Source organism: Corythoichthys intestinalis, chromosome 10 (genome assembly GCF_030265065.1).
Source record: "Corythoichthys intestinalis isolate RoL2023-P3 chromosome 10, ASM3026506v1, whole genome shotgun sequence".
Lineage (NCBI taxonomy): Eukaryota > Metazoa > Chordata > Actinopteri > Syngnathiformes > Syngnathidae > Corythoichthys > Corythoichthys intestinalis.
Window position 1 is genome coordinate 30,863,797 of NC_080404.1, and position 25,441 is coordinate 30,889,237.

At 39.6% G+C, this 25,441-nt stretch overlaps 2 protein-coding genes across 5 annotated transcripts in view; one reads left to right on the plus strand and one right to left on the minus strand.

Moving 5' to 3' along the window:
• bora (bora aurora kinase A activator) overlaps window positions 1–25,441 on the plus strand; it is a 28,573-nt gene that overhangs the window by 1,270 nt on the left and 1,862 nt on the right. Inside the window, exons 2-12 of one of the 4 annotated variants that reach the window (XM_057847792.1) lie at window positions 1,213–1,397; window positions 19,885–20,028; window positions 20,108–20,214; window positions 20,300–20,345; window positions 20,778–20,856; window positions 20,942–20,983; window positions 21,054–21,110; window positions 21,200–21,462; window positions 21,577–21,730; window positions 24,648–25,141; window positions 25,282–25,422. In XM_057847792.1, coding sequence (XP_057703775.1) covers window positions 1,362–1,397; window positions 19,885–20,028; window positions 20,108–20,214; window positions 20,300–20,345; window positions 20,778–20,856; window positions 20,942–20,983; window positions 21,054–21,110; window positions 21,200–21,462; window positions 21,577–21,730; window positions 24,648–25,141; window positions 25,282–25,422 — 1,563 coding nt within the window. In that variant the 5' untranslated portion in view covers window positions 1,213–1,361. Of the gene's footprint in view, window positions 1–1,212; window positions 1,398–19,549; window positions 19,700–19,884; window positions 20,029–20,107; window positions 20,215–20,299; window positions 20,346–20,777; window positions 20,857–20,941; window positions 20,984–21,053; window positions 21,111–21,199; window positions 21,463–21,576; window positions 21,731–24,647; window positions 25,142–25,281; window positions 25,423–25,441 lie in introns of those variants that run through there. The other 3 variants (XM_057847793.1, XM_057847791.1, XM_057847790.1) reach the window with 3 other exon arrangements.
• mzt1 (mitotic spindle organizing protein 1) lies at window positions 17,905–19,107 on the minus strand. The gene is made up of 3 exons (XM_057847796.1): window positions 18,850–19,107; window positions 18,616–18,761; window positions 17,905–18,478 (listed from the first exon to the last, which is right to left on the minus strand). The coding sequence occupies exons 1-3, from the start codon at window positions 18,899–18,901 to the stop codon at window positions 18,455–18,457; spliced, it is 222 nt and encodes a 73-aa protein (XP_057703779.1). The 5' UTR covers window positions 18,902–19,107; the 3' UTR covers window positions 17,905–18,454.

Here is a 25,441-nt window from a genome sequence, read left to right on the forward strand (position 1 = left end):
ATAGTAAAACCGATGAGCCCAGTCTCCCGCTGACGTCATCCACCTGTTGGGGACGCTCGAGCCCTCTAACGGTAGGCGTGGCTAACCGGCAGATTAAAAGACTAATTTCTCGTCATCTGTGCTTTGCTAAATTGTTGTCTATAGTTGAATCGTCTCAAAATATGATTCTAATTCACATAATAATGCTATTTGAGACTTTTTTTCTCCTGTCGTATGCTCTTTAAGCCACTGTAGCTGCGGCCTTATGAAAACAGAGCTTTTTCCGTTGAAAATTCTTGTGAATAAATGCTTAAATCCCTGAATTCCTTATAGATATGGACGTAAAACAGTCTTGATTCTTGGTTAAAAGCGAAAAAAAAAAAATTTCAGTTAGCATTTATTTTAATTAAATACGTCGAAGTACAATGCTACTCTGTTAGTGAATGTACCTAGCGGCAGCCTTGTGTAAACAGAGCTTTTCCGGGCATAAATTCTTGTGAATAAATGCTTAAATCCCAAATTCTTTATAGATATGGATGTAAATAGTCTCGATTCTTGGTTAAAAGCAAAAAAAAAAAAAAAAAACGTGTAGTTAGCATTTATTTCACGTAAATATTGCGACCATGATGCCAATGCAGTAACGGCTAATTTCTCCCATTAATTTTTTTCACAACTTTTCAAAATGCATGCATGGAACAAAAAATATAATAATTACCTTGAATCCTCGAACAACTCACTCCTCAGACAATTCTTACTGTTTGTATGCGGTACAGCTTTTGTACTTTTTCAACAGAAATCCAGTGTTATATCGCTGCGTGTGTGTTTGTGAATAGCTCCTCTTGATGTGGGCGGCCCCCTACTTGAAGGCGAGGCGCAGTGCATGACCGGTCTGACCCGTCAATACCATTAAGAAGTCAATAATTTATGTCAGTTATTTGTGTCCTCTTTTTGGAAATCAAAATATGATCATCCTAGAACGGTGTTGAGCCAGCATTTGTTTTCATGCTCCTGCGCATGCGGATCAGTTTGCACAGCGCATGTCAGACTGCGAATGGCGTACCGCACGCAGGCTATTTTTAGACCGTGACGTCGCATCGTAAAGCGGAAGTAAAGCCGAAGTGGGACATTATAGACCCGCCCTCGCATAGACCCAACGTAAAAAGTGCTACTTTTCGCCGGTAATCTTTCAAAAACAAACATGCCGATCACGCATTGCTTTTTTGGAACTTGTAGAAACAACATTACGACCATGAAGGATGTTTTCTTCATACGTTCCCGGAAACCAAAAACTCAGGAGGAAAAAATGTGAAGACCGAATCAACTTGCACGGACTTTAACACCAGCTCGGCGAATCCATTCACGTTTCATATGCAGTAAACATTATGTTGGGTTGGCATGGTCTTTCAGAGGACAAAGAGGTAAGCCATTTTTATATTTTTACTTTATTTTTTTAGCATAACGTTGTGCCGTACTGCTTCTGTCTGACAATGAATGACCTAAAAAAAATTACAATGGTATCTGACTGCCACTGTTACCGTTTCTGTAAAAACAACTTTAGTAAGGGGGAAGTGTAAATAAATTATAGGATTAAGATGTGTTATCAATGAAAAAATTAAAAGTGTTCATTGGCTGTCACTGTGTAGCATTTGCGATAGCTACACAAAGCTAACTAAATTACCCTCAAGAATGGTAAGAGACGTAGGACAACCAGAGGATATATAAGAAAGACAGGGCTGATGGTAAAGGATAGCTTGTTGAAACCGGAGAATGTCATTGTCAGTCGCGTCGATTAAAAAAAAGCTAAAGCTATGCTTAGGTCGGCTCATTTTTTTTGTCTTTTTCAGCCTTCGACACTAAAGCCATCTCTTTAGCTGAATATTTTTATGTTCTTCCACATCTATGCCAGTCAATTTGGCACCAGGCACATCATTTTCGGAGAGAATTGGTAGGTTTAGCGCTGTAAACGTCTCCTTCGTACACGATTTCCATTCATTTCCTATTAGAGACAAACAATGGCTTGTCCTTGCTTAGCAACAGTAGCTAATGTCATGAATATTAATGAGCGGAAGTGACGTGTTGCTTGCGGTACGCCATTAGTGTGCATGCCTGATACTTGAACGAGCTCAATGGACAAAGGCAGTCTGAACGGGCACGCCAAAAAAAAACATATGACAAAAAAATCGGAATTGTGCATTAAGACCTGCGCTATGAACTTAGCTATAGTCTCGCCAGCGTGTCCCAGGTCACCTCCGGGGCCTCCCGCCGGTGGGACATGCCCGGAACACCTCTCCAGTGAGGCGTCCAGGAGACATCCGAACCAGATGCCTGAGCCACCTCAGCTGGCTCCTCTCAACGCAGAGGCGTAGCATCTCGACCCTGATGACCGAGCTTCTCACCCTATCTCTAAGGGAGAGCCTGGACATCCTGCGAAGGAAACTCATTTTGGCCGCTTGTATCCGGGATCTTGTTCTTTCGGTCACAACCCACAGCTCGTGACCGTAGGTGAGGGTAGGAACATAGATTGGAATCGAGAGCTTCGCCTTTTGGCTCATTTCCCTCTTCACCTCCATGGACTGGTGCAGAGTCCGCATCACGGCGGACGCTGCACCGATCTGCCTGTCGATCTCCCACTCTCTCTTACCCTCACTCGTGAGCAAGACCCCAAGATACTTGAACTCCTCCACTTGGGGCAGGATCTCATCCCCGACCCGAAGAAGGCATGCCATCCATGGTCTCGGATTTGAAGGTGCAGATCTTCATCTCATCCTCTTCACACTCTGCTGCGAACCGCTCCAGTGAGAGTTGGAGATCACAGCTTGATGAAGCCAACAGCACCACATGGTCTGCAAAAAGCAGAGATGCAATGCTGAGGCCACCAAACCGGACCCCCTCAACGCTTCCGCTGCAAATAGCAACATATGTGAATCTACTGACTGGATGGACAATAACTTTGTTTTTTATGCAAGTATTTAATGACTATATGGCGGAATGTAACACAGCGACATGATTCTGTTGTGTAATGTTTAACAAATATGCAGCATTTACAATTTCTGATAGGTTTCGTGTCAATTGATATTTCATTATGAAAGAGTTAAAATGTTAAGCTTGACAAAATACAAATTTACATTATGATGTAAATTACAAATCCCAAGTATAAGCATTTACACTACAACGATCCATTGTTCCTGTTACTGGTTGTAAATAAAAACATCTGAGAGTTATCCTATAATAACATCAATTTTAGGGACACGTGAACAATTATTAATGATGGTTAAGAAAAAGTAATACACTTGATATGATTGACCAGTCATTTAATGAAACAACTACCGTAATTTCCCGAATATAGCGCGCACTTTTTTACCCCCCAAAATCGACTTGAAAAATCATGGTGCGCATTATAAACGGGTCCATGGATGGAGACAGAAATATGTATACAGGTATATTATATACAGTGCTGCTCAAAAGTTTGTGAACCCCCTCAACATTTTGGAATTTTCTATTATTTCAACCTGATTTCCTAATCAATCAATTCAGTAGTTTTTTTTTTGTTTTTTTAACAGTTGCGTTGTCGAGACTAAATTAAAAAGAGTTTTCATCAACTGATGTAGGTGCAAAATTGAACTGTTTGGTCACAATCAAAACCGCCATGTCTGGCGAAAAGTCAACACTGCAGTCCACCAAAAGAACCTTCTCCCAACAGTGAAGCATGGAGGTGGGAATGTCAAGATCTGGGCTTGCTTTTCATCCTCAGGACCTGGACAACTCCACATAGTCCAGGGAATCATGAATTCTGAGGAATATTGTCAAATCCTAGAACATAACCTGACGCCATCTGTTTTGAAGTTAAAGCTTGGCAGAAGGTGGATCATGCAACATGATAATGATCCAAAGCATTCCAGCAATACAACCAAGGAATGGCTGAAAAAGAAGAAGATTCGTGTTCTGGACTGGCCCAGTCAAAGTCCTGACCTAAATCCCATTGAAATGCTGTGGCGGGACCTGAAGCGAGCAGTTCATGCCAGACGCCCATCAAACCTCTCTCAACTGACTGCGTTCTGCAAGGAAGAATGGGCAAAAATCCCCCAAAGTAGATGTGAGAGGCTGATTAGTCACTACAGAAACCGTTTGGTTGAGGTAATCTCTGCAAAAGGAGGCGCAATATCCTATTAACTGAAGGGGTTCACATACTTTTGCACACATGATATCTGAGTTTTTCTTAAATCAACCACTTTTGTTAAATAAAGAATGACAATATAACTATTTCTTTTGTTTCAGTCCATTATTTGGAATGTCAGTATTGTGGATTTGGGTATAACTTAACATTTAATAAGGTTATTTTAGTTTTTTTTACAAAAAATCTGACCATCGCTGTGGGGTTCACAAACTTTCGAGCAGCACTGTATACACAAACCAATTTTTTTTTTTATTGACACGGCCATGTTGTGTTGAAGAAACGTATGTGGCGATCCGTTGCCGACCATTACGGTACGTGACGTCACCATTTTGTTTCGGTAATACTTCACTCTGATCGGCCGAATGATTTCGTCGGTGTTAAATTCTTTTTTCACTCTTCATAAAGCACAGAATTTAGTTTCATGAACTCATTTGAGTCAACGTTTATTGCAGCTCCGCAACTCGGACCATAACAAACGTAACAACACAGACTTCCTGTGTCCGTCAACTATATCTGTCCCTCGGGAAACTCAAACCCAAATAACAATAGTTCCTCTTGTTACAGTCCACAGCGATGAGCTCTCTCGGATTTCCGACTCACGTTCTCACTTTCATTTTACCGTATCAATCCATGGAGGAAACATTTATTCATCATGATGAAACGAGCAAGTTATACAGCAGCCTTTAAAAGAAAACTCACATCTGTTTTGTTTTCTCCTGGATTCTGGTAAGTTCAAGAAGTTATCAGATCATATTATTACTGTACATATGGTCAGTTTACGGTAATGTTTTTAACTACCAATGTGCTATGGTTGTGCTGTGTTTCACCAGTCAGTAAAATGACATTTCTGTATCTGTACACGAGCTCTGTTTTCTTGTATTCTTCTATTTAGTGGTGCTAAAATTAGGGTGCGCGTTATACACGGGTACAATAATTTCCCTTAGATTTTACAAGTATACACGGGTGCGCCTTATATTTGGGAAATTACGGTAGTTCTGGAATCTGGATACTCCATATTTATAAAGAAAGTTACATTTAGTATTATTTAACTGCTTACAACACACATTGTGATTAAAAAAAAAAAAAAGTCTGGGACATGCCAAAATCGCATCCCCAAATGAAAGAAGATGGTACAAAATAATTGTCAAAAACATAAAATGAACACATGTCAAGATATTAATTATTCTGTTAGTATGTGAACAAAATTGCAAAGGATTTTTAACTTCCTATAAAACCTCGGAGTTCATCATTGTGCTTTATTTTAATGATTATGGAGATGAGGACACCGAAGATGCTTTAGAGTAGCGGTAATCATAAAAATTTTAGTACGGTATAGTTTGTCAATCCAGGCGGTACTTTTAACCCTATTAATTGTTTTTTGCCAACAAACCTGTATGCCTTATGCGGTTCCTTCAACCAAACTCCTGCTCCTCTCCAAATGTCTCTTTTGACCAGTGAGCAGAAACACGAGGGGGAGAATGTGTAGGTGGCTAGAACAGCCGATGAAGTGTAAATACCACTCAATCTGTTCTCATTAGAAGGGTAAAACCATACGAATGGCTTCGCCTCTATTAAAAAAGCCCCAGGGTCTTGGATGAGTGCATGTGTGTGTGTTGTATTATATGAGAGTGAAGGAGGGGTAGACAGAATGATGCTTTGGCATTTGTGTCTGCAGAGGGGATGTGAAATGCCACCACCATCAACGCCGCCTAATTCTCTGATACACACTTTTAATCTGAACAGACAATCCGTCCCGGCAGCCACTGTTATGATTCAAATCAACTTGGAGTGAAGGCTGTGTGTGTGTTTGTGTGGGTGCTCTTTTGAATGAGAGACGATGTCATTGTGTTTTGATATGTGATTAGATGTCTCAGTGTGTGTGTGCGTGTGACCGAGATATCACACACATCCATTGCACGCTGCCCTATGATAATGTGGATTGATTATGGATATGATAATGAGAGGCCGGCATAGCATCGCGACCTTCACAAGGTCTAATTGAAACAAGCGTTGGTCCTCCGAAGCACTTATCAAGTCACACAGCACATCATTAATCACGAAGAATACAAGCTGTCACTGTAACACGGACACGCACACACACATCCCTGCTTTCTCGCACACATTTCCCTTATTTTTCTGTTTTCCTAACACACACATTCTTTGCCTTGTCCACTGCTCTCTTAAACACACACACACAAGCTAACACACAATACAAGCTGTCACTACAATGTGCGTGCTCTTGTCTTTTTTAAAGTGGAGTGGACAGCTCGTCCACCCCCTGTCTTTATTTTATGCCAGAAAACTTGATGAAAAGCAGTCTACAGTGGCATTTAAGTGGGATTTTAAAAACAAAAAACATACCTACAGTTTGGTCAACAACTAATTGGACAATGACAGATATTTTCTTTCCCTTTACTTTTGTTTTTGTATGCCAAGGTGGGTAGTAACGCATTACATTGACTCCGTTACATTTACTTGAGTAACTTTTGGATAAAAATGTACTTCTAAGAGTAGTTTTACCATGCCATATTTTTTATTGGAGTAGATTTGTGAAGAAGAAACTCTACTCTTTCTCTGCTACTATGGGCTACACTACAGTCGTTACATTTTTTCTCTTCTACATAAGATTTTACTTTACCCAAGATATGATCGTTACAATTTCATAGTAAGAATTTATTCAGCCACTAGAGGGCACTCATGCTCTTTAGACGGAACAGATAATGTTTCCTTTTTATTTTTCTAGTCTAAATTCAATGATTTTGTGCATTGTTTTGGTCTAAAATGGTCATATAATTGGTTATACTACAGTATAATAATAACAGTTCATATAGACACGGGTGCACATAAGTGGTCCGCATGCGCGCATGCGTACTGGACGTATACAAACGCGCTGGCCCTCAACGGCTTCCATACGCTTTTGCGTACCGATGGCTGACCACTGTATTTGCGGCGGACACGAGATAATCACTTCTCAAAATGTCGGAGGCAGGCCCCACTGAGTAATTATTTCCGTGTTCCCCCACCCCCGTCAAAGGACAGACAGACGACAGAGACGTCACCGGAGCTACCGAAAAAAGGACTTTTGCTGAAAAGTGGCTGCAGGAGGTACCGTAGCTAGAAGCAAATGATGCTCGCACGGATATGTGGTACAAAATTTGCCGTGAGAATCGCTGATAAGAGCAGCGCATTTTATGTAGGGTCCAAGAATTTCAGCCATTCAAACTTTGAAATGCACGAAAAAAACAGGGCATGTGGCAATTAAGCAAACTATCGATGTCAGGCAGCACCCCACTCACTCTATGGACAAGTGGCGGAATAAAGTTAATGAAGAGCAGCGCCATGCACTGACAAACGTGTTTTTGCTCGAATTTCACAAAGCTAAACATGCACGTTCAATGAGCTCTTATTAGGAGGAGGACATCCCACTTTTACAAAGGCTTGGAGTTAATGTGGGAGCCGCATAATGCCCTTTATTTTGAATTAGTACTGCTTTTATGTTTATTTCTTTACATTTCACTTCAAAGTAATGGCAATTTTGTTGTGCCAGTTGATGTTAATCAGGCATTAATTGTTAATATAATTAATAAAAGGTATTTGGCTCTAACTAAAGCTTGTCATAATTTTATCGCATCAGGCGGGTCGGCTCTCAAGCTCAATGAGGACCAAGTCACATCTCCAGGTCCTCCTCTGAGAACCTGGGCAAAAAAATATGTGCACCCCTGCATATACCTAGATGACGTTGTGCCAAGAAAAAAAAAATACTGTTATTTAAAAAGAATATCAGACATTGTAAGCAGTTACTCGCAATGTTACTCATACTCAGTCTTTTTTTTTTTTTTTTTTACTTTTACTTTAGTACAGTTTTTGGAGTTTTGGGGAGGAAAAGTTTTACTTGACTAATATCATTGGGAAGGAACACTACTCTTGAGTAGAATATTTGACTCCTCTACCCACCTCTGATGCCAACAGATGTCTCCATGTACCATAAACAGAAATGCTCCTGCTGAAGAGTTTCACTTGAATAAAAGATCTACAGGTACAGTGGGGCAAATAAATATTTAGTCAACCACTAATTGTGCAAGTTCTCCCACTTAAAAATATTAGAGAGGCCTGTAATTGTCAACATGGTTAAAACTCAACCATGAGAGACAGAATGTGGGGGAAAAAAACAGAAAATCACATTGTTTAATTTTTAAAGAATTTTTTTGCAAATCATGGTGGAAAATAAGTATTTGTTCAATACCAAAAGTTCATCTCAATACTTTATTATGTACCCTTTGTTGGCAATAACAGAGGCCAAACATTTTCTGTAACTCTTCACAAGCTTTTCAAACACTGTTGCTGGTATTTTGGCCCATTACTCCATGCAGATCTCCTCTAGAGCAGTGATGTTTTGGGGCTATCGTTGGGCAACACGGACTTCCAACTCCCTCCACAGATTTTCTATGGGGTTGAGATCTGGAGACTGGTTAGGCCACTCCAGGACCTTGAAATGCTTCTTACGAAGCTACTCCTTTGTTGCCCTGGGATTATTGTCATGCTGAAAGACCCAGCCACGTCTCATCTTCAATGCCCTTGCTGATGGAAGGAGATTTTCACTCAAAATCTCTTCATACATGGCCCCATTCATTCTTTCCTTTACACAGATCAGTTGTCCTGGTCCCTTTGCAGAAAAACAACCCCAAAGCATGATGTTTCCACCCCCATGCTTCACAGTGGGTATGGTGCAATTCAGTATTCCTTTTCTTCCAAACAAGAGAACCTGTGTTTCTACCAAAAAGTTCAGTTTTGGTTTCATCTGACCATAACACATTCTCATCCAAATGCTCTCTAGCAAACCGCAGACGGGCCTGGACATCTACTTTCTTCAGCAGGGGGACACGTCTGGCAGTGTAGGATTTGAGTCCCTGGCAGCGCATTGTGTTACTGTGGTCTCAGCTCTCTGTAGGTCATTCACTAGGTGGTTCTGGGATTTTTGCTCCCCTTCTTGTTATCATTTTGATGCCATGTAGTGAGGAGGGAGTTGAAAGTCCGTGTTGCCCAACGACAGTCTCAAAACATCACTGCTCTAGAGGAGACCTGCATGGAGGAATGGGCCAAAATACCAGCAACAGTGTGTGAAAAGCTTGTGAAGAGTTACAGAAAACGTTTGGCCTCCGTTACTGCCAACAAAGGGTACGTATAAAAGTATTGAGATGAACTTTTGGTATAGACCAAATGCTTATTTTCCACTATGATCTGCAAATAAATTCTATAAAAATCAAACAGTGTGATTTTCTTTTTTTTTTTTTCACATTATGTCTCTCATGGTTGAGGTTTACCCATGTTGACAATTGCAGGATTAATTTTCAAGTGGGAGAACTTGCACAATTAGTGGCTGACTAAATACTTATTTGTCCCACTGTATCTACAGTATAGATTTGTTGATTTATCTTTCAATCTGTCTAATTCTAACTGCTTTGATTGGTTAAAAGAGTCAGCTTTTTCCCCACTTCCTGGCCACAGTGTCCTTAATCGGCAAGTTCAAAGTATGCCTAAAACTGCCTAAAATACGGACACTCATCATCGAAAAGCGTAGATTTGCCTTTGAGATTCAACCCACTGAGTGTAAAGGAAAAGGCCCAACGATGGCTAGAACACGTACAGTCGCCGGCATGAGTCAACTCAACAAGGGATGAGGAAAAGATAAACGCATGCGCTTTCTGGCCAGATGGTGAGAACCAGTCGACTGTACAGCCACTAAAGAGCAGATGGCCATACGCTGTCCATAAACCTCATGCCAGCAACATCCACATGTGTATCCTGTTCTTCTTGCTGCTAAAATCATAATCAAAAGTTGCCTTCTCCAGACAATTCTTGGCTTGATAGCGTGAAGAGGGGGAAAGGGTCACTGATGGCGCACTTTAGTTGTCAAGTCTTTCTGAAGGCAAACAATTATCTCGGCAAGTGGCCTGATCTCAACCCAATGGAGCATGCTTTTCATGTACTGAAGACAAAAGGGAAGGCAGAAACCCACAAACAAGCAGCAACTAAAGGCATATCAGCTGTCCAATTGTTTTGGAAAACCCTTCAAAACTGTACATAAATTGGTATAAATTCATAAATGGTGAATGTCATAATTTTGTGTAACCTCTTAAGATACAGTCGAGAGTCGACCCCTCAATCAATTTGACTGTTTTATTTAAAATCCAACATACTTGTGGATGACAGTCAAATCGTTAAAACTGTCATTGTCCACTAACACTGCGTTTGCAAGAATGTTCAACAATCCAACAAACACGCAGCTGTTCACTTTAAGCCTGAACTGAAATTGAATTAGGCCGTGTTGTTTTACTAGCTGCTTTTATTAGAAGACAATTTTACTACCAAATGTGATTTCGGCAGCTGATTACGGCGGCATATGGTGCCTACCTGTTTAACACAAAGCACTCAATGCCATCTCAACGCCTCAGTGAGCCCCCCCTCGAATAAACTAACAAGCCCAATATCATACTTGTCATTACATAGTCCAACACTCCAAATCGCAATCTGATAAAAATGCTGCTTTCATTATCATTGCCGAGAAAACACAAGGGGGGGAGGTGCAGCCAAGGTTGGTAATTGTTATTCAATTAAGCGATTGCGTTAATGAAACCAATTAATAGTTTAGTACAAGCAAGCAAATATATGATTACTATGCGTCTGAGCCGAAGAAGGCTAATTACAACTGTAAATCAATCAATCTGACATTAATCAGCTTGGAAAAGATCCAAAAACAACAAAGTCACCAAAAGACTTTGGAAGTTGCTTTATTTTTTCCAACAGATTTTGATTGCCACACCATTATCCTGTCTAATGGCTGCTAACGATCCCTAAAAGAGTTTATGATCCAATTTCCTTGCCGTGAATTTAATTGGGAGCTAAATAGTTTAATATTAAACGTTTAGAACTGTGTCCCGTATTTAATCAAGGGTGGTATATCAGTGAGAGCTGTAACAAGGTCATCCAACTCCTCTGAGGGCAAACATGAGGCACGGAGATTAAGCGTTGCGGGTTACAGATATTGTATGTGAATAAATCAATTATTGAAGTCCCCTTGCAGTCAAGCATGTGTTTCCCCATTTTTCTTCTTGTACATGCATACAGTATATTCAGTAAAATAGGGTGTCCACAAATTCTAAAGCAATTGATGAGATATTTTAATAGGATGTTTTTCTCTGCACTCAGTCATTATGTTATATATATTTAAATCACTTTGTGATTGTGTATTACAGTTTGAATGAATAATCAGAAGTAGAAGTTCTGTATGTCACATGTGGAATAGGTAAGTCTCAGCTAGTCCACAGTAATTACCGTGCTATTAACTAGTTTTCAAGTCAAAAAACAAGTCGAGTACTAAATTTCAAGTTGAGTCACTTAACCCTATTAGAATATGCATTTGAGATTTCAACATGTTACCCATTCCTCACCCCCTTAATTTCCACTGAACCTTATATTGATTGTAAAAATTTTTATCATGTGCTGTTTAAGCTGTTTTTTTTGTGTGTGTGTGTGTGTGTGTGTGTGTGTGTGTGTGTGTGTGTGTGTGTGTGTGTGTGTGTGTGTGTGTGTGTGTGTGTGTGTGTGTGTGTGTGTGTGTGTGTGTGTGTATGTACAAGCCAAGAGCAAAATATATGAGCTCGCTGACAGGGTGGACATTTTTGGCTAGTATTACCATTTAACGATTATATGATTGACCTTCACATAAAAACATGATTCAGTTAGCAGGCTGGCTGTGCACTGTTGAACAACATATTTCAAATTACTGCAAGGTCTTAATATCACTTGATATTTCATTATGACAGATAGGACATTTTAAGCTCAGCAACATTCAACACACACATACATAATGTGATGAAAGAGACAAGAGTGTACATTTTTCAACAATGGCACGAGAAATGTGTGAACACACGCATATAGATGCGTTTTAAGAACATTTGTCAAATTGTAAAAAGACTTTATGGACATGTGTCCGACTTTTATTCAATAAAACTAAAATTTGAAATTTTAAGAAGTGGGCCCGATAGACTCATTTTGTGTCATCATTTAATTGTGTGCGTGCGTACTTGCTCTTATGTGGACGAACAATCCCCAAAGGATTGTGTTCGAACAGATCCAGGCTTTTATGATGCAAAAAAACTTTTAAATTCATTTCAGTCTGAATTTCGGCCACAACACAGCACCAAGACCATGCTTGTCAAAGTCCTAAATGATATTCGTCGGAATACCGATGCAGGCAAATCATCTGTTCTGCTACTATTGAATCTCAGCGCCGCATTCGACACGGTTGATCACAACATACTACTCAGCAGATTGGAAGAGTGGGTAGGGCTTACTGAAACTGTTCTTCAGTGGTTCACATCTTATTTACATGATAGGGATTTCTTTGTGTCAATTGGAAACCATCAGTCAGAACGAACCAAATTCACGTGTGGAGTCCCTCAAGGGTCAATTCTTGGACCGCTCTTATTTAACATCTATATGCTTCCCCTAGCTCAGTTAATGGAACAGTATGACATCTCCTATCACACCTATGCAGATGACACGCAACTCTACATTTCTGTGTCCCCACTTGATTATAGTTCCTTTGTCTCCCTGAGTAAATGCATTCATCGAATCAATGAATGGATGTGCCAGAATTTTCTCCAAATAAATGTAAGCCATCTAAAGTCTGTCACTAAATCTGCTTATTACCACCTAAAAATATACCCAGAATTAAGGGGCTTCTGACTCAACAAGACATGGAAAAACTTATGCATGCATTCATTTTCAGTAGATTTGACTATTGCAACAGTATATTTCCAGGTCTTCATTTTAAAAAATCAGTCAGGAAGCTGCAGCTAGTACAGAATGCTGCAGCCAGAGTCCTCACAAATACAAGGAAACTGGACCACATTACACTGTTTTTTAAATCGTTACAATCGTTACAGTCCAAGAATAAACTATAAAATACTACTGCTCGTCTACAAAACACTTAATGGCCTTCGACCAAAATACATGCTTGATTTGTTAGATTCCTATGAAACATCTAGACCCCTAAGGTCATCTGGAACTGGTCTCTTGTATGTTCCAAGAACAAGAACCAAGCACGGTGAGGCAGCATTTAGTTATTATGCTCCTCACCTCTGGAACAAGTTACCTGTAGGTCTGAAGTATGCTCAAACTGTTAGCTCCTTTAAATCAGGGCTAAAAACGTTTTTATTTAGCACAGCATATCCATAACTATCTATATATTTTAAGCTATTTGCTCTCTATTCCTCTTGCGCTTTATCTCCATTGCTGATTTCAGTTACTATTATTAGTAGTGGTCGTAGTATTTTTTTATTTTTATTATTCTATTCATGATTAAATGCAATTTTAAGTATGATTTTATTTCCTGTTTCAATTGCCTTTGTTTTTACGTTCTATTGATTGAATGTGATTTTTATGATCTTCTTGTGATGTAAAGCACTTTGAATTGTCTTGTGTTGAATTGTGCCATATAAATAAATTTGCCTTGCCTTGCCAAAGACCCCGAAAGATCAACTGTGCTTTATAAATCCAAACTGTGTGTTCTTCATAATAATAATATTAACATACTGAAACCTTTAAGGTCAAATAAAATCCTTACTAAGAAATTAGCAGTTTTCCTATTGGAAAGAGTCAAGTCAAATTAATTATTAGCATTCTCTCCAAATTTTGGGGTTAAGAAGCCAAAAAAATAATTGGTTATTTTTTTTCTTTTTATGATTGCCAATTTAAAAGGGAAAGAATAAAAATAATGCCCCAATTTACCCCGGATTTCAACTTTCACAAGACATTAAAGAGACAAGAGTACAAATGCTAATATGCAAAGGTGCATCAAACATGAAGAGAGTTGCTCTTTAATTAACATCTAATGAACACTCAAACTGGACTTCAATCTCATCAAAACAACATCATACACGGGCTATATTATTAGTATTATTATAGTATAAATTGGTCAGCCTACCACTTTCTTCATTTCTCACTCAGAAGTTGCGCATAAACAGTAGTTGTTTTTCCCACCTTGATGCACTGTCCATAATTTGGCGTTTCGCATATGAGGAGCCACTAATCAGTCTAATTATTTCTTGTACCATCCATTTCCCACGCCAGAACCATTACAGCACCACAAGGGTCCTTTGCTTTTAAATGAGAATGCCCTCGTTTATTAAGAAAAAATAATAACAAACAGGCCCCAGGTAATTATCAGACATACAAACATAAACACCTTTAGAAGTTTTGGATGCGAGGGCTCGCTTGAAGTTGGTGCAGTCATGTGACCTGACCACTGCCCTAGTTGAGCAGCCCCACTTTAGATGTTTATGCATATATGGCCGCTAATCTACCAAGTCAGGACTGTGGGATTTGGGAATATTTTTGTTTTACGCCAGATCAAAGTGTCAGGCGGGGATCAGGAGGAACACATCAAACACGGAACACTCCCACGCCCACACTCGCCAATCAAGCAACTCTTTTTCTTTGTGGAAAGAAAGAAAGAAAGAATAGGATTCACACTGTGGTCCTTTCTCCATTTAAACCTCCACCCCACCTTCCTATATGAATGCCAAGGGGTGATTAGAACTTCGGGTGATCACATCTGTATGCCTCACTCATACTTAGTGCTGGGAACAAAACTGGTACAAATACTGGACTGTACTTTGTTAGGGAAATTGGTAGGTAAAGTGGTACTTGACCTATAAACACCCCAACTTTTAAGTAACAATTACCAATGCAATTACCGTATTTTATTCAACAAGCACGAATGCAAGAAGGGAACATGAGTTCAAGACCTTCCTCACAAGGTCAAGACCCTTAAAGGTCTAACGGGTGGTAAGAACATCCGCTTCACGTTTCTGTGGTCACAGATTTGAGAACGGGTTCCTTTGTGTGCTGGGTTCTCCCCAAGCTTGTGTTGGTTTTCTCTGGATACTCCAGTTTCAGTCTACATTACAAAACATTCAAAGAAGATTCTAAATTTTACAGTGTGAATGTAGGTATGAATTGTTTAAATGTGCCCTGGTGACCAGTTAAGGGTGTACCCTAAGTTATCTGGGATGGACTTCAGTGCACGCATGACACAAATTACCCTAGTTTCATCATATTTTTACAATGCAGTGCTGTTTTTCCATTATTAAAAACACATAAGAACAATTTAAGGAGGAAGCTTGAACAGATTGATGGTATTTAAATCATTTTCAGTGGGACAAAATGAGTTGCTACAATAGTAAAGTGAATTATGACCTTGGCCACAGGAGGAATGAAACTTATACGTTATCATTAGCAAAATTGATGCTTACAGGTTTTTGCGTAAGAACATTTCACTTTCTGTGTTTTCCTACTTTTTCCAGGTAAATGCGTGTGCTTTGGCCACCTCTTCCTCACACGTGTCAAACATGTTGCCCTTATCGAGGAAACATGGAGAGAGGTTAACAGATCAAAAAAGGACCAGCCCAGTGGATTCGAAACACTGGCCTGTCAGTCAAGGCAGAAAATGCTTACGCCGACACCCTTGCGCTCACGCTGACTTTCTCTGAGGGGCGTTATTGTCAGATGGCTTAAGGGTGGGAAAAGTAGGGGTCTGGGGGGAACCTTCATTTGTAGACATCTTAAAGCAGCAGTAGCAAATAAACCTGCCGGCATGGAAGTGGACCCCTACCCCCACTACACACACACACACACACACACAATGAAGTAGTAATACAAGCCTTTGCAGATGAGTGCTTTGCATGAAGCCTGGATATTGGCCTGTAGAGGAAAGTTGTGTGCTTTCAGCATTTTTTCTGGAAGATGAATAGAGCTATTTTGCAGACGGCAGAGAAAAGAAGACAATGCACTGTGAGCTTGGTGATAAGTTGATCACATTCACTATATATATATATATACAAATTACTGTAGTTGTTTGTATAAGAAGATAGCACAAGTACTGTGGTGGGTCCTGGTATGTCGCATAGGTGCAGCTGCACTGGACAATATTTCAACCATGTCCACCACTGCATTAAAAAGTCCAGGAAATCCCAATTATATATGGCGGAAAACACTCAGGTGACTTGAAGTTCCGCTCTGAGACCCCCAATTTAGCCAACTTTCAAAATTGTCCGATATGCACGAGTGATACATCATTGGAAAGCTTAAAATCTTAATTTTCTGGGGGAAGAAAATTTTTGAACAGGACGGCATTTTAAAGAAAATAAATAAATAAATAAACAGCAAAACCCTATCTGGAGGTGAGAGCAGAATTACAGACGCCATGACTTTAACGAGATATTATCGCGTACTTACTTTGTTTCAATCCAAAAACTCCATGTAGCATGTATCACTGAGTGTCAAGACACAGCTTTGAATGGCCACAGTTGGATTTTTGGGGAATTTTATGGGTAAAACATGGTAATATAACAATGTTCGCGATGCAGAAATCGCAGCCATCAAAGAGCGGTCGAGATTTTCTTTTTCATATATTTACCTTTTTAAACGTTTTTTGTTTGTTTGTTTGTTTGTATCGATTATTTATCATCTAACATGTTGGAAAAAATGCGACAGAAACAAAAAAAATACAATAAGGCGATATTTATGAGGTAAATACCCATGACTTTTTTACAGACACCATTTTTTTTCATTGTGACGTAATTTATTTAAAAGTTTAAAATATGCGAGTGAATAATATTTTAAAGTCGTTTTTTATTTTATTTTTTTTTAACGAAATATTAGACAATTAATGATTCTAAGCTAAAAATGACATTTTGAATAATAAATATAATGAATTACCTTCGTTTTATGGCTGGGTTGAAACAAAAGAGGTTGCGCGACGTCTGAATATGGGGGTTTTCATGGTAAAACGGGCAAATTAAAAATAGTTCGGGGCCTTAATGCGCCATGAATCTGCTATGGCAGCATATCTATCAAACACAACAGTTGTTTTGGCTTAAAATACAGTAGTTTCTTTTAAAGAGGAGTGCAAGAGCAGAAACTGCTTTTTCAGTCTTGTCTGTTTTCCGCCGTATATATTTTAAAGAACTGATTACTCTGACTTCCGAATGATTATCCTTTAGTTTGTGTTATGTGCGTCCAGTTGAAGTTACAGCCTTTTATTTTTTTTCATAATAAGGGGAAAGAATATTGTTCTGTACTGCTCTTATCATTTGTGGTGTACTCTGTTCTTCACTACACATAATGATGTCTCCATCGGGCAAAAACAAACAAACAACACTCTTACCACAGCCCACAAGACAGGATAATCACTCAGGAGCTTCCACAAGAGACATCCCTAATCAGGTTTTTGGTGACTTCTGTTGGAAAGAGTGAAAATCCTCGAATTAAACGCAGTCGTCAATAGTATAAATAAATACCACACAAGCTCCTGCTTTTATTTTAGATTGTGTACACCAGGGGAACCTTATTAAGCCATTATATTGTTCATAATGCATAATATCAGCCCCCACCCCATATATTTTAGTACGGCATTCTGAGAACTTCATAAAAATTCAAATTGCCCCTTGGGTAAACAAGTATACTGGGAGCAACAAATAAGTCGGCATAAAGGGAGTGTGCATATTTTGAGCTGTAAGAAATCCCATTATCTCAACAATTCTGAGCAATTATACTGAAAAAAAGTGCAAATCGTATTTGACTGCTTTTTGTAAGATTGGTACTCTGAAGAAATATGACTTATGAAATGTGAATCCATTGTTATCCAAAATAAGTCTATAGTTGTAGCATTAATCACAGATGAGTTGGATCAAAATAACACACTAGTTCCATTATATTCATGTTTTATTCAAATGTTTTTAATACGTCTGGCATTTGATGTTGAAAACTTAAGACTTTTCATGTGTAATAAAGGAAATATCTAAATAGTTGACAGAATCTTTCAGAATCCAAACGTCTCACGTAAAATTCAGATTAAATTCGCATTGTTTTAAATGACAATCCTGAAATCGAAATAATGCAGATTGGAATAAGTGTTGCAGCACCATCTAGTGGCCTCTGTGCTGTCTGGAAAAAATGATACACGATATAATATGTTTACAAAATATATATAAAAACAAATGACACTTATTTAAATCATGATTAAACAGCATAAAACAGGATTATTTTAGATGATGAAGTATTCGTTTACAGCAAGTTGATAGTACTCTTTTGAAGGGAAAACATTCAGATTGATTGGCATCTGCTTTCTAGGACATGACAGGAGACAAGCAAGGGGAGAGCAAAATGTTTGGTGCCCCCATCAGGTGGAAGAAACACGAGCATTCCATTTAAGATCAGAAGTGGAGGCAGGATCTTTTAATTTGTGCAGTTTTCAGGAGCCTGTAATATAATAAAACAATGTTGGAGTGACACTTTCTTCAGTTTACATTCAATTCGATCGCAAATAAGCACATGGGGGCTTACATATTAAAAAGATTCTGCAGCATTTCAGAGCTCAACACATCAAGTCTATGTACCTTGAGGGTTTCGGAAGCTTTCCTCAGCTCCTTAATGACTGAAGACAGAGCTTCTGGGTTAATGCCCTGCTCACATAGTCTCACACAGATAGACAGCGATTCCATGTCTAAGCCAGTGTTAAGCAGCCTGGAGATCTCTAGCAGCACTAGTGGGATGATAGCAAGGAAATTGGCGGCATAAAACTGAGGGGAAAACACGCACATAAATTAAATTAAAATTAATTTAACTATTACCGTCCATGGTCTCTCGGACTGCATTCAGGTTAGCACTGGTTGCACTTGCCATGGTTCTAAAATGGATAGTTAGCCTCCTTGCTAGCAAAGCACGACCCGGGTCTTACACTCGAATATCAATAATTTAACCCCATATGTATAAATTCTTTTAACATTTGGAGTCGCTTTATAAATATAATTATTTTTAAAAATGCAAAAAAACAACGTTGGTCTGTTGTTTATGTAGCTATGTATAACATATTCAAAGATATATCCAAATATAACTAGATGTAAGATAAATGATGTGAATCAATGGTGACCAGCGTTGCCACTTGTCGGCCATTGGCATGATAGTCAAAGACCATGTTCTGTAAAATTACCCTAAAATTGCTCCAATTTTAATGGATTTTCCAACGGCTGGGTTTTTCAATAAACGAAATCGATGCCGCAAAGTAAATGCATGTTTAAAAATAATTATGCATATTTATCAGCCTGAATCATGGCCACGTTAATGATGTTTATTATAAACCAAACAGTTTGTATATCCGTCACAAATTTAGAATGTTAAAGAGTATCTGCTACATACATACAGAGCCCGCCATAGACGTTCTCCGACGCAAGATGGCCACTAGTTACTTATGCCGCAGACTCCACATTTGACATCTAGCGTTATATATATATATTTGCTGCGTTATCTTGAATAAGCAGGAAGCGGAGGTGACGACAGAAGGCACGGATTGGTTGCTACGAACTTCCTGGACAATTTCCATTGGCCAGCGGGTAGCGAGGGCGAAATTGAAATAAGCGTTTAAAGTAGGGACGCTGCTTTCATTCGCTTCGTTTTGCTGCCTGTGCTGGGTTATTTAATGTTGTAAGTAGCACATAAATTACATTTATCATATCGTTTTGAAGGTAATAAAAAAACAATGGAAATTTCTCTTCTTGAACGAACTAGGAAAGTAAATGGAAGTCACTTGCGCAGTGTTTGGGGATCGCTATTCTTAGACCTTTTATCGAAACATTTCGTTTTGATTGTTTGTATTATTTATTTGAAAGATGGGTGACCACTTGGAGCCGCGCATTACTCCAGAAACACCAGGGGAACCCTCAATAAGGAATCCTTTCGAGAGCCCCAACGACTACCTTCACCTCCGCGAGCCACTGGTGCCTAGTACATTCGTGTTCAAGTTATCACAAACTGTAAGTATTCAGCTACATTTCATATTAAATAGTTCATCATAGTGTATCTATAAGTGTCGAGCCTTTTTCGCACCTGTAGGCTCCCTCTGGATTCAACTGGTCAATCGACGATATGGCCAGTCTTCATCCAGTGCACATAGATCAAGAGGAGATCCAGCGACAGTCATTTTACCTCAGCCAGACAAGGTACTAAGTTTATACTGAGGTGAAAGTGTAGGAATTAGTGAGCGTGAAAAGTAGTGTTTAAACATATATATTTGTAAAATGCTAGGATCGACCTCGACATTGAAGAAAAGCGTCAGAATGCAATTGAACAGGTACGTTTGAAAATACATTGCATCAGTTGCCAATTACAGGACACATTGATGAATGTTTATCCAAAAAAGTGAAGGCTGATTTTACAAGAATATCCTCAAATTCCGGAATGCCAATGAACCACAAATACAGAAAAAAGCACTAATGTGCTACTCAGCCTGAAAGCCGTGACCTGAAGAGCATGCATGCCCTCTACTGGCCAACTCCTACTCAACAGGCAACAATAAGGCTGCAATTAAGGAGGATCGATGTGTTTCCATCCCTGTAACTTACCTACAAAAATTCATTGTGATCTTTCTACGACTAACAGCAGTAGTTAAAATGGTAGTGTACGGACCATCAACCTAAAAACAACAAAATGAGCAGTGACTTGATAGGCCTTCAGCTTGTAAAAATTATGTACCTTGCATCATGTGGCATGTGTCCTTCTCCAGTTTTTTACCAAAGGAACAATTGTGCCCTCTCCATGGGCTTTGTCAGAAACCCACAGGGACGCCCGTAAGTCTAAGACATGTATGTTCCCCTCTTCATATTGCTTTCTTGAGATCTAAATTCAAAAGTTCATTCTTCATCATAGCTTAATGTTATGCATCCTTAGGGTCTCTATCTCCGATGAAGGAGGAGACAGAAAAAAAATCAGGTGAGATTTTTTTTACCTCCCAGAAAGGAACTTGTCTTTTCCTTTCAATGTTAATTAACTTGTGTTGCAGTTGCATGTCAGACGAGGCTCTCATTACCAGTGAGTTTGGATTTAAGAGAACTTCTTGGTAAGCTAACAGATAACAGTCATAGTGTGACTGTCGAATGTTTCCATTCTGCTGTCGTTTACCATTATAACACTTTGATTTTCTCCAAGGGGAGTATTACCGAAATGAAGAATCTGGGAGCGATTCCTCTCAGGAGAGCTTGAGTTCTTCCTCTTTGAGGCGCAAACTCTTTCTGGATGGCCAGGGCAGTTTAAGCAGCTCAGACAACTCCTGTCCACCTAGCCCAGAGAAATACAATTCCAGAAGAAGAGAAGAAAGGTCGCCGTCGACACAGGGAAAGGTTTTTGTGGGACCTGCGTCCATCTTTTCTTCCCCTTTATCATGTGGTGTATCTGCTTCAACACCCTCTACGGTGAGTCAAAAAATAATAATAAAATACTGGACAAAGGCATCTTGATCTATGAAAGTTCTAACATCAATATTTAATGGGAAATTATTTATTTGTTTGTTTTGTATTGCTCTTCAGGGTCAGTTCTCATCCAGTCCCATCTTGACTGGCTGCTTCCGGGACTGCAGCAGCATCAGCCCTCTCTTCACTGATGGGTCATCCCGTGCTGGTGCAGCCTCTCCCACTGTTTCACCTATCGTTGCACGTACCATGTGCACACCAACAGGCTCAGGTACTTAAAATTGCTCTAGAAGTGTCCATTGTTCATTCATTTTCTACAGTGCTTTTTTTCCCACTTGGTAATCTCATCTGACTATGGGCAAGAGAAACGTAGACTTCATAATGTATTGACATGACACATTCCCCATTCACTGCGTCACGCCTCTTCGAAGGGGCCGTCCAACACTCCGCTTCATTTATTAGCAGTCGGTCACATGCAGTGATCCAATGCTGGATTTAGGTTGAATAAGTACGAAAGCTGTACTGCATACAAACAGGAAGGATTGTCTCAGAAGTGATTTTTTTCGAGGATTGAAGGTAATTATTATATTTTTCGTACCATGCATGCATTTGAAACGTGAAAAAAATCAATGGGAGGATTTAGCGGCTACAGCACTGGCATTATACTTCGCAATATTTACGTAAATAAATGCTACCTGCACGTTTTTTGTTGTTGTTGTTGCTTTTAACCAAGAATCCAGACTTATACGTGCATATATATATAAAGAATTCAGGGATTTAAGTAGAGCTGTCCCGACTAGTCGACATAGTCGACGTCATCGATGACGTAAATCCGTCGATGAGCACAACATCCTGTCGATGGTTAATGAAGGGTTGAAAAAATATATGCGTGGAAAGTTCAGAATGTCGGATACTCTGTATGCAAGCGGGGAAAGCGGCACAAAGCCAAAAAAAGCGCACCAGAGTGTCTAAAACATTGACTTATTTCAAAGAAACAAAGGAGGGTACACTCTTCTGTCCTGTCTCTTCAATGCCAAGGTTGGCTGCACGTCGGCCGTGAATAAACACCTCAAGCGCCGACATCCAGTTTGTAATTTTTTTTTTTCATTTTTTGTACACCAGAGGGTGCTGTCGCCTTACTAAATAATAATGTTTCATTGACAATGGGCCTACAAGTGCATTGTTCTTAATGCTAACTGACAGGTTTATTTCATGTTATGGTTTATTTTATGGTATAGAAAATTATATAAGGTTAAAAGGTCATAAATATATACAGTATATACAGTGATTGCACTCAAGGGGAGAGATTGTCAATGATAAGGTAATAAATTAAGGTAAAGGCAATTCATATAGGCAATTAATTGATATATAAATAAGGTTTGAAAGGAAAAAGGTGAAAAGTTTTTGTTAATTTCTAATTGTGTTGTTTTATTTGTGTGCACGGTAGCTTTTACGGTGTGATTACATCAAGGATGGAATAAAAGTTGTAAACCATCAGTTTAAGAGACCATCTTTTCAATCGGGATGCTACACTAGAATTTTCAATGGAAAAAGCTCTTTGTTTACATATGGCAGCCGCTAATTTCCATACTGACTTGTCTCATAGTTCGTAATATTTACGTAAAATAAATGCTACCTGCACATTTTTTTCTTTTAACCAAGAATTGTGACTGTTTTACGTCCATATCTATAAAGAATTCAGGGATTTAAGCATTTATGCACAATAATTTTCAACAGAAAAAGCTCTTTGTGTTTCCACTCGGTCAGCTTTGACGGAGATAGGCCTCCTATGAATCGGTCCCGTGTCCCATCAATACATTATGAAGTCTATGCTTTGTGTTATGATGCAAGTAAATGCAGTTTCTGATATTCTAGGACAGTGGTTCTTAACCTTGCTAAAGGTACCGAACCCCACAAGTTTCACATGTTGACTCACCGAACCCTTCGGAATTAGATAATAAAGAAAAAAGTTTTCAAATTCAAAATCAATATATCTGAGATACCAATCTAAAAATTTAGCAAATTCCTGTTCAAAATTCTTCTCATTTTGACAGCATGTTTTATAAACATGTCAACATTTGAGACCACGCTGCCATTTGGTCTGTTGTATTTCCTCATCCCAAGTGCGAGTCAACCTTCCACTGAGCAAACCAGTTCCTCCACCCATCAGATCGAGGACTAGCAGTCAAAAGAAATGGATTAGGCTTGTAAATTGGGAGCAAACCAGTCCAAAACCTGGTCTAAAAAGCCATTTTGCCTGGATTTAATCAGCGTACAAAAATAGGGCTGTGTTTCTTTACCTTCATGGAACCCCTTAGACCAGACATGTCCAAAGTCCGGCCCGGGGGCCAAATGCGGCCCGTGGACAAATTTCATTCGGCCCCCAGCCTCTGTCCTAAAATCAATACCGTCTGGCCCACACACAGACTTAATAAATTGGTCAGCAGTACTGCTACCAGCATATGAAGTAGCTTATACACTAAATGCTGCTCCTCATTTACCCACTAAAAGGCAGCAGCACTCTAAGCAACATTACTCCGTGTGACCCTTTATTCCCAATTTTTAAAATGGCAACAATCAACTGCGACGGCCGACGGTTCAAGGATAGGTGGAAATTGGACTATTTCTTCTCTAAAATACGCAACAACTGTGTCTGCCTCATTTGCAGAGACAGTCGCTGCTTTTAATAGTTCTATGTGAGGCGATATTACCAAACAAGACACGCTGACATGTTCCACAAAATTACAGGGTAAATACGTAGCGATAAATTGAAGCAACTTGAAGCTAGTTTAATTTCACAGCAGCAGTATTTCGCAAGAGGGGGAGAGTACGCCACAAAGGCTAGTTGCGAGATTGTTGAAATTATTAATTTAAAAAAAATAATAAAGCAAATGTGACACACAGAATGGCTTGCTAAAATTTGCTTAAATATATTGTTCTACATAAAGGACGTCAGCCAAGGTCGGCCCCCCACATTTTTACCACACCAAATCTGGCCCCCTATGCAAAAAGTTTGGACACCCCTTACTCACTGAACCCCTGGGTTTGATCGACCCAGGTTAAGAACCACTGTTTTAGGACATACTAGTTTTTGGTAAAGTGGGCCAAAAAATGCCCTGATAATTACATTAAAATCTGTTAGAAGTGGTCTTACAAGGGTCTTAAATATCACTTGTTGAAACCTGCAGGAAACCTGCCATTCAGCGTCCCCCTAGATGTGGATGTCCCCTCCTTCACCTTGAGTCCTGGCGAAGACGGATGCGCTCCTATCCATGGCTTTTCTCCACAACGGCACCATACCAGAGTCAAACACAAGCCTCGATTTCGTTCCTGCATCACCCCGCCACCCATCTGTCCCTTCCTCGACCCCAGACTCCCTTACACTCAAGAGGCTGATGACCCACTGTCTCTCCTTTTGATGGAGCCAGATGACTCTGTCCTTCCATCTCAGAACAATAGTGGTCCTGACGCTGATAGACTGTGCCTGGCAGAGTCTGTGAAGATTGAAAACAGTCAGGAAACGAGGATGGAGGGAAAGCTGGAAGACGAGGGAGACGGCGGGGGCCTTTCTGGGCGGATGACAAGTTCGCGTATGGGCAACATGTCAGTCATGGAGAGCTCTCAAATGTTTACCTCTCTTCTAGCGGAGCGCAGCAGTATACGCTATGATTCCAGTATGCAGGTTTGTATTTTTTTAATTTATATTTTTATTGTGGCTTTTTTGTATGGAAATTTCTTACTGTAGTGCTTCCCTTAGAACAGCAGGTCATTGTCAGGGTGCTAAATTGTCCATAGTTGTGAGTAAGATGTGGTTTTGCATAGGTGGACAGCGGGTACCAAACAACCACAACAGGGACGGGGAGTTTGATTGATGGGCTCGTTTCCGAGTATCACGGCAAAGAGTCCTTCAGCACCAACCTTGCGGAAGACGTCTCTCACCTCACGAAAGCCCCAAAAGTAAAGGTACCACCAGAACATTTAG

Excerpts from the sequence above, each read along its gene's own strand:
- mzt1 (XM_057847796.1), bottom strand. The coding sequence starts at position 18,901 with ATGGCAAGTGCAACCAGTGCTAACCTGAATGCAGTCCGAGAGACCATG. Across the intron at positions 18,762-18,849 it reads AGTCCGAGAGACCATGGACG|TGCTGCTAGAGATCTCCAGG; the intron begins GTAATAGTTAAA and ends TCATCCCACTAG. Across the intron at positions 18,479-18,615 it reads AAGCTTCCGAAACCCTCAAG|GCTCCTGAAAACTGCACAAA; the intron begins GTACATAGACTT and ends ATTATATTACAG.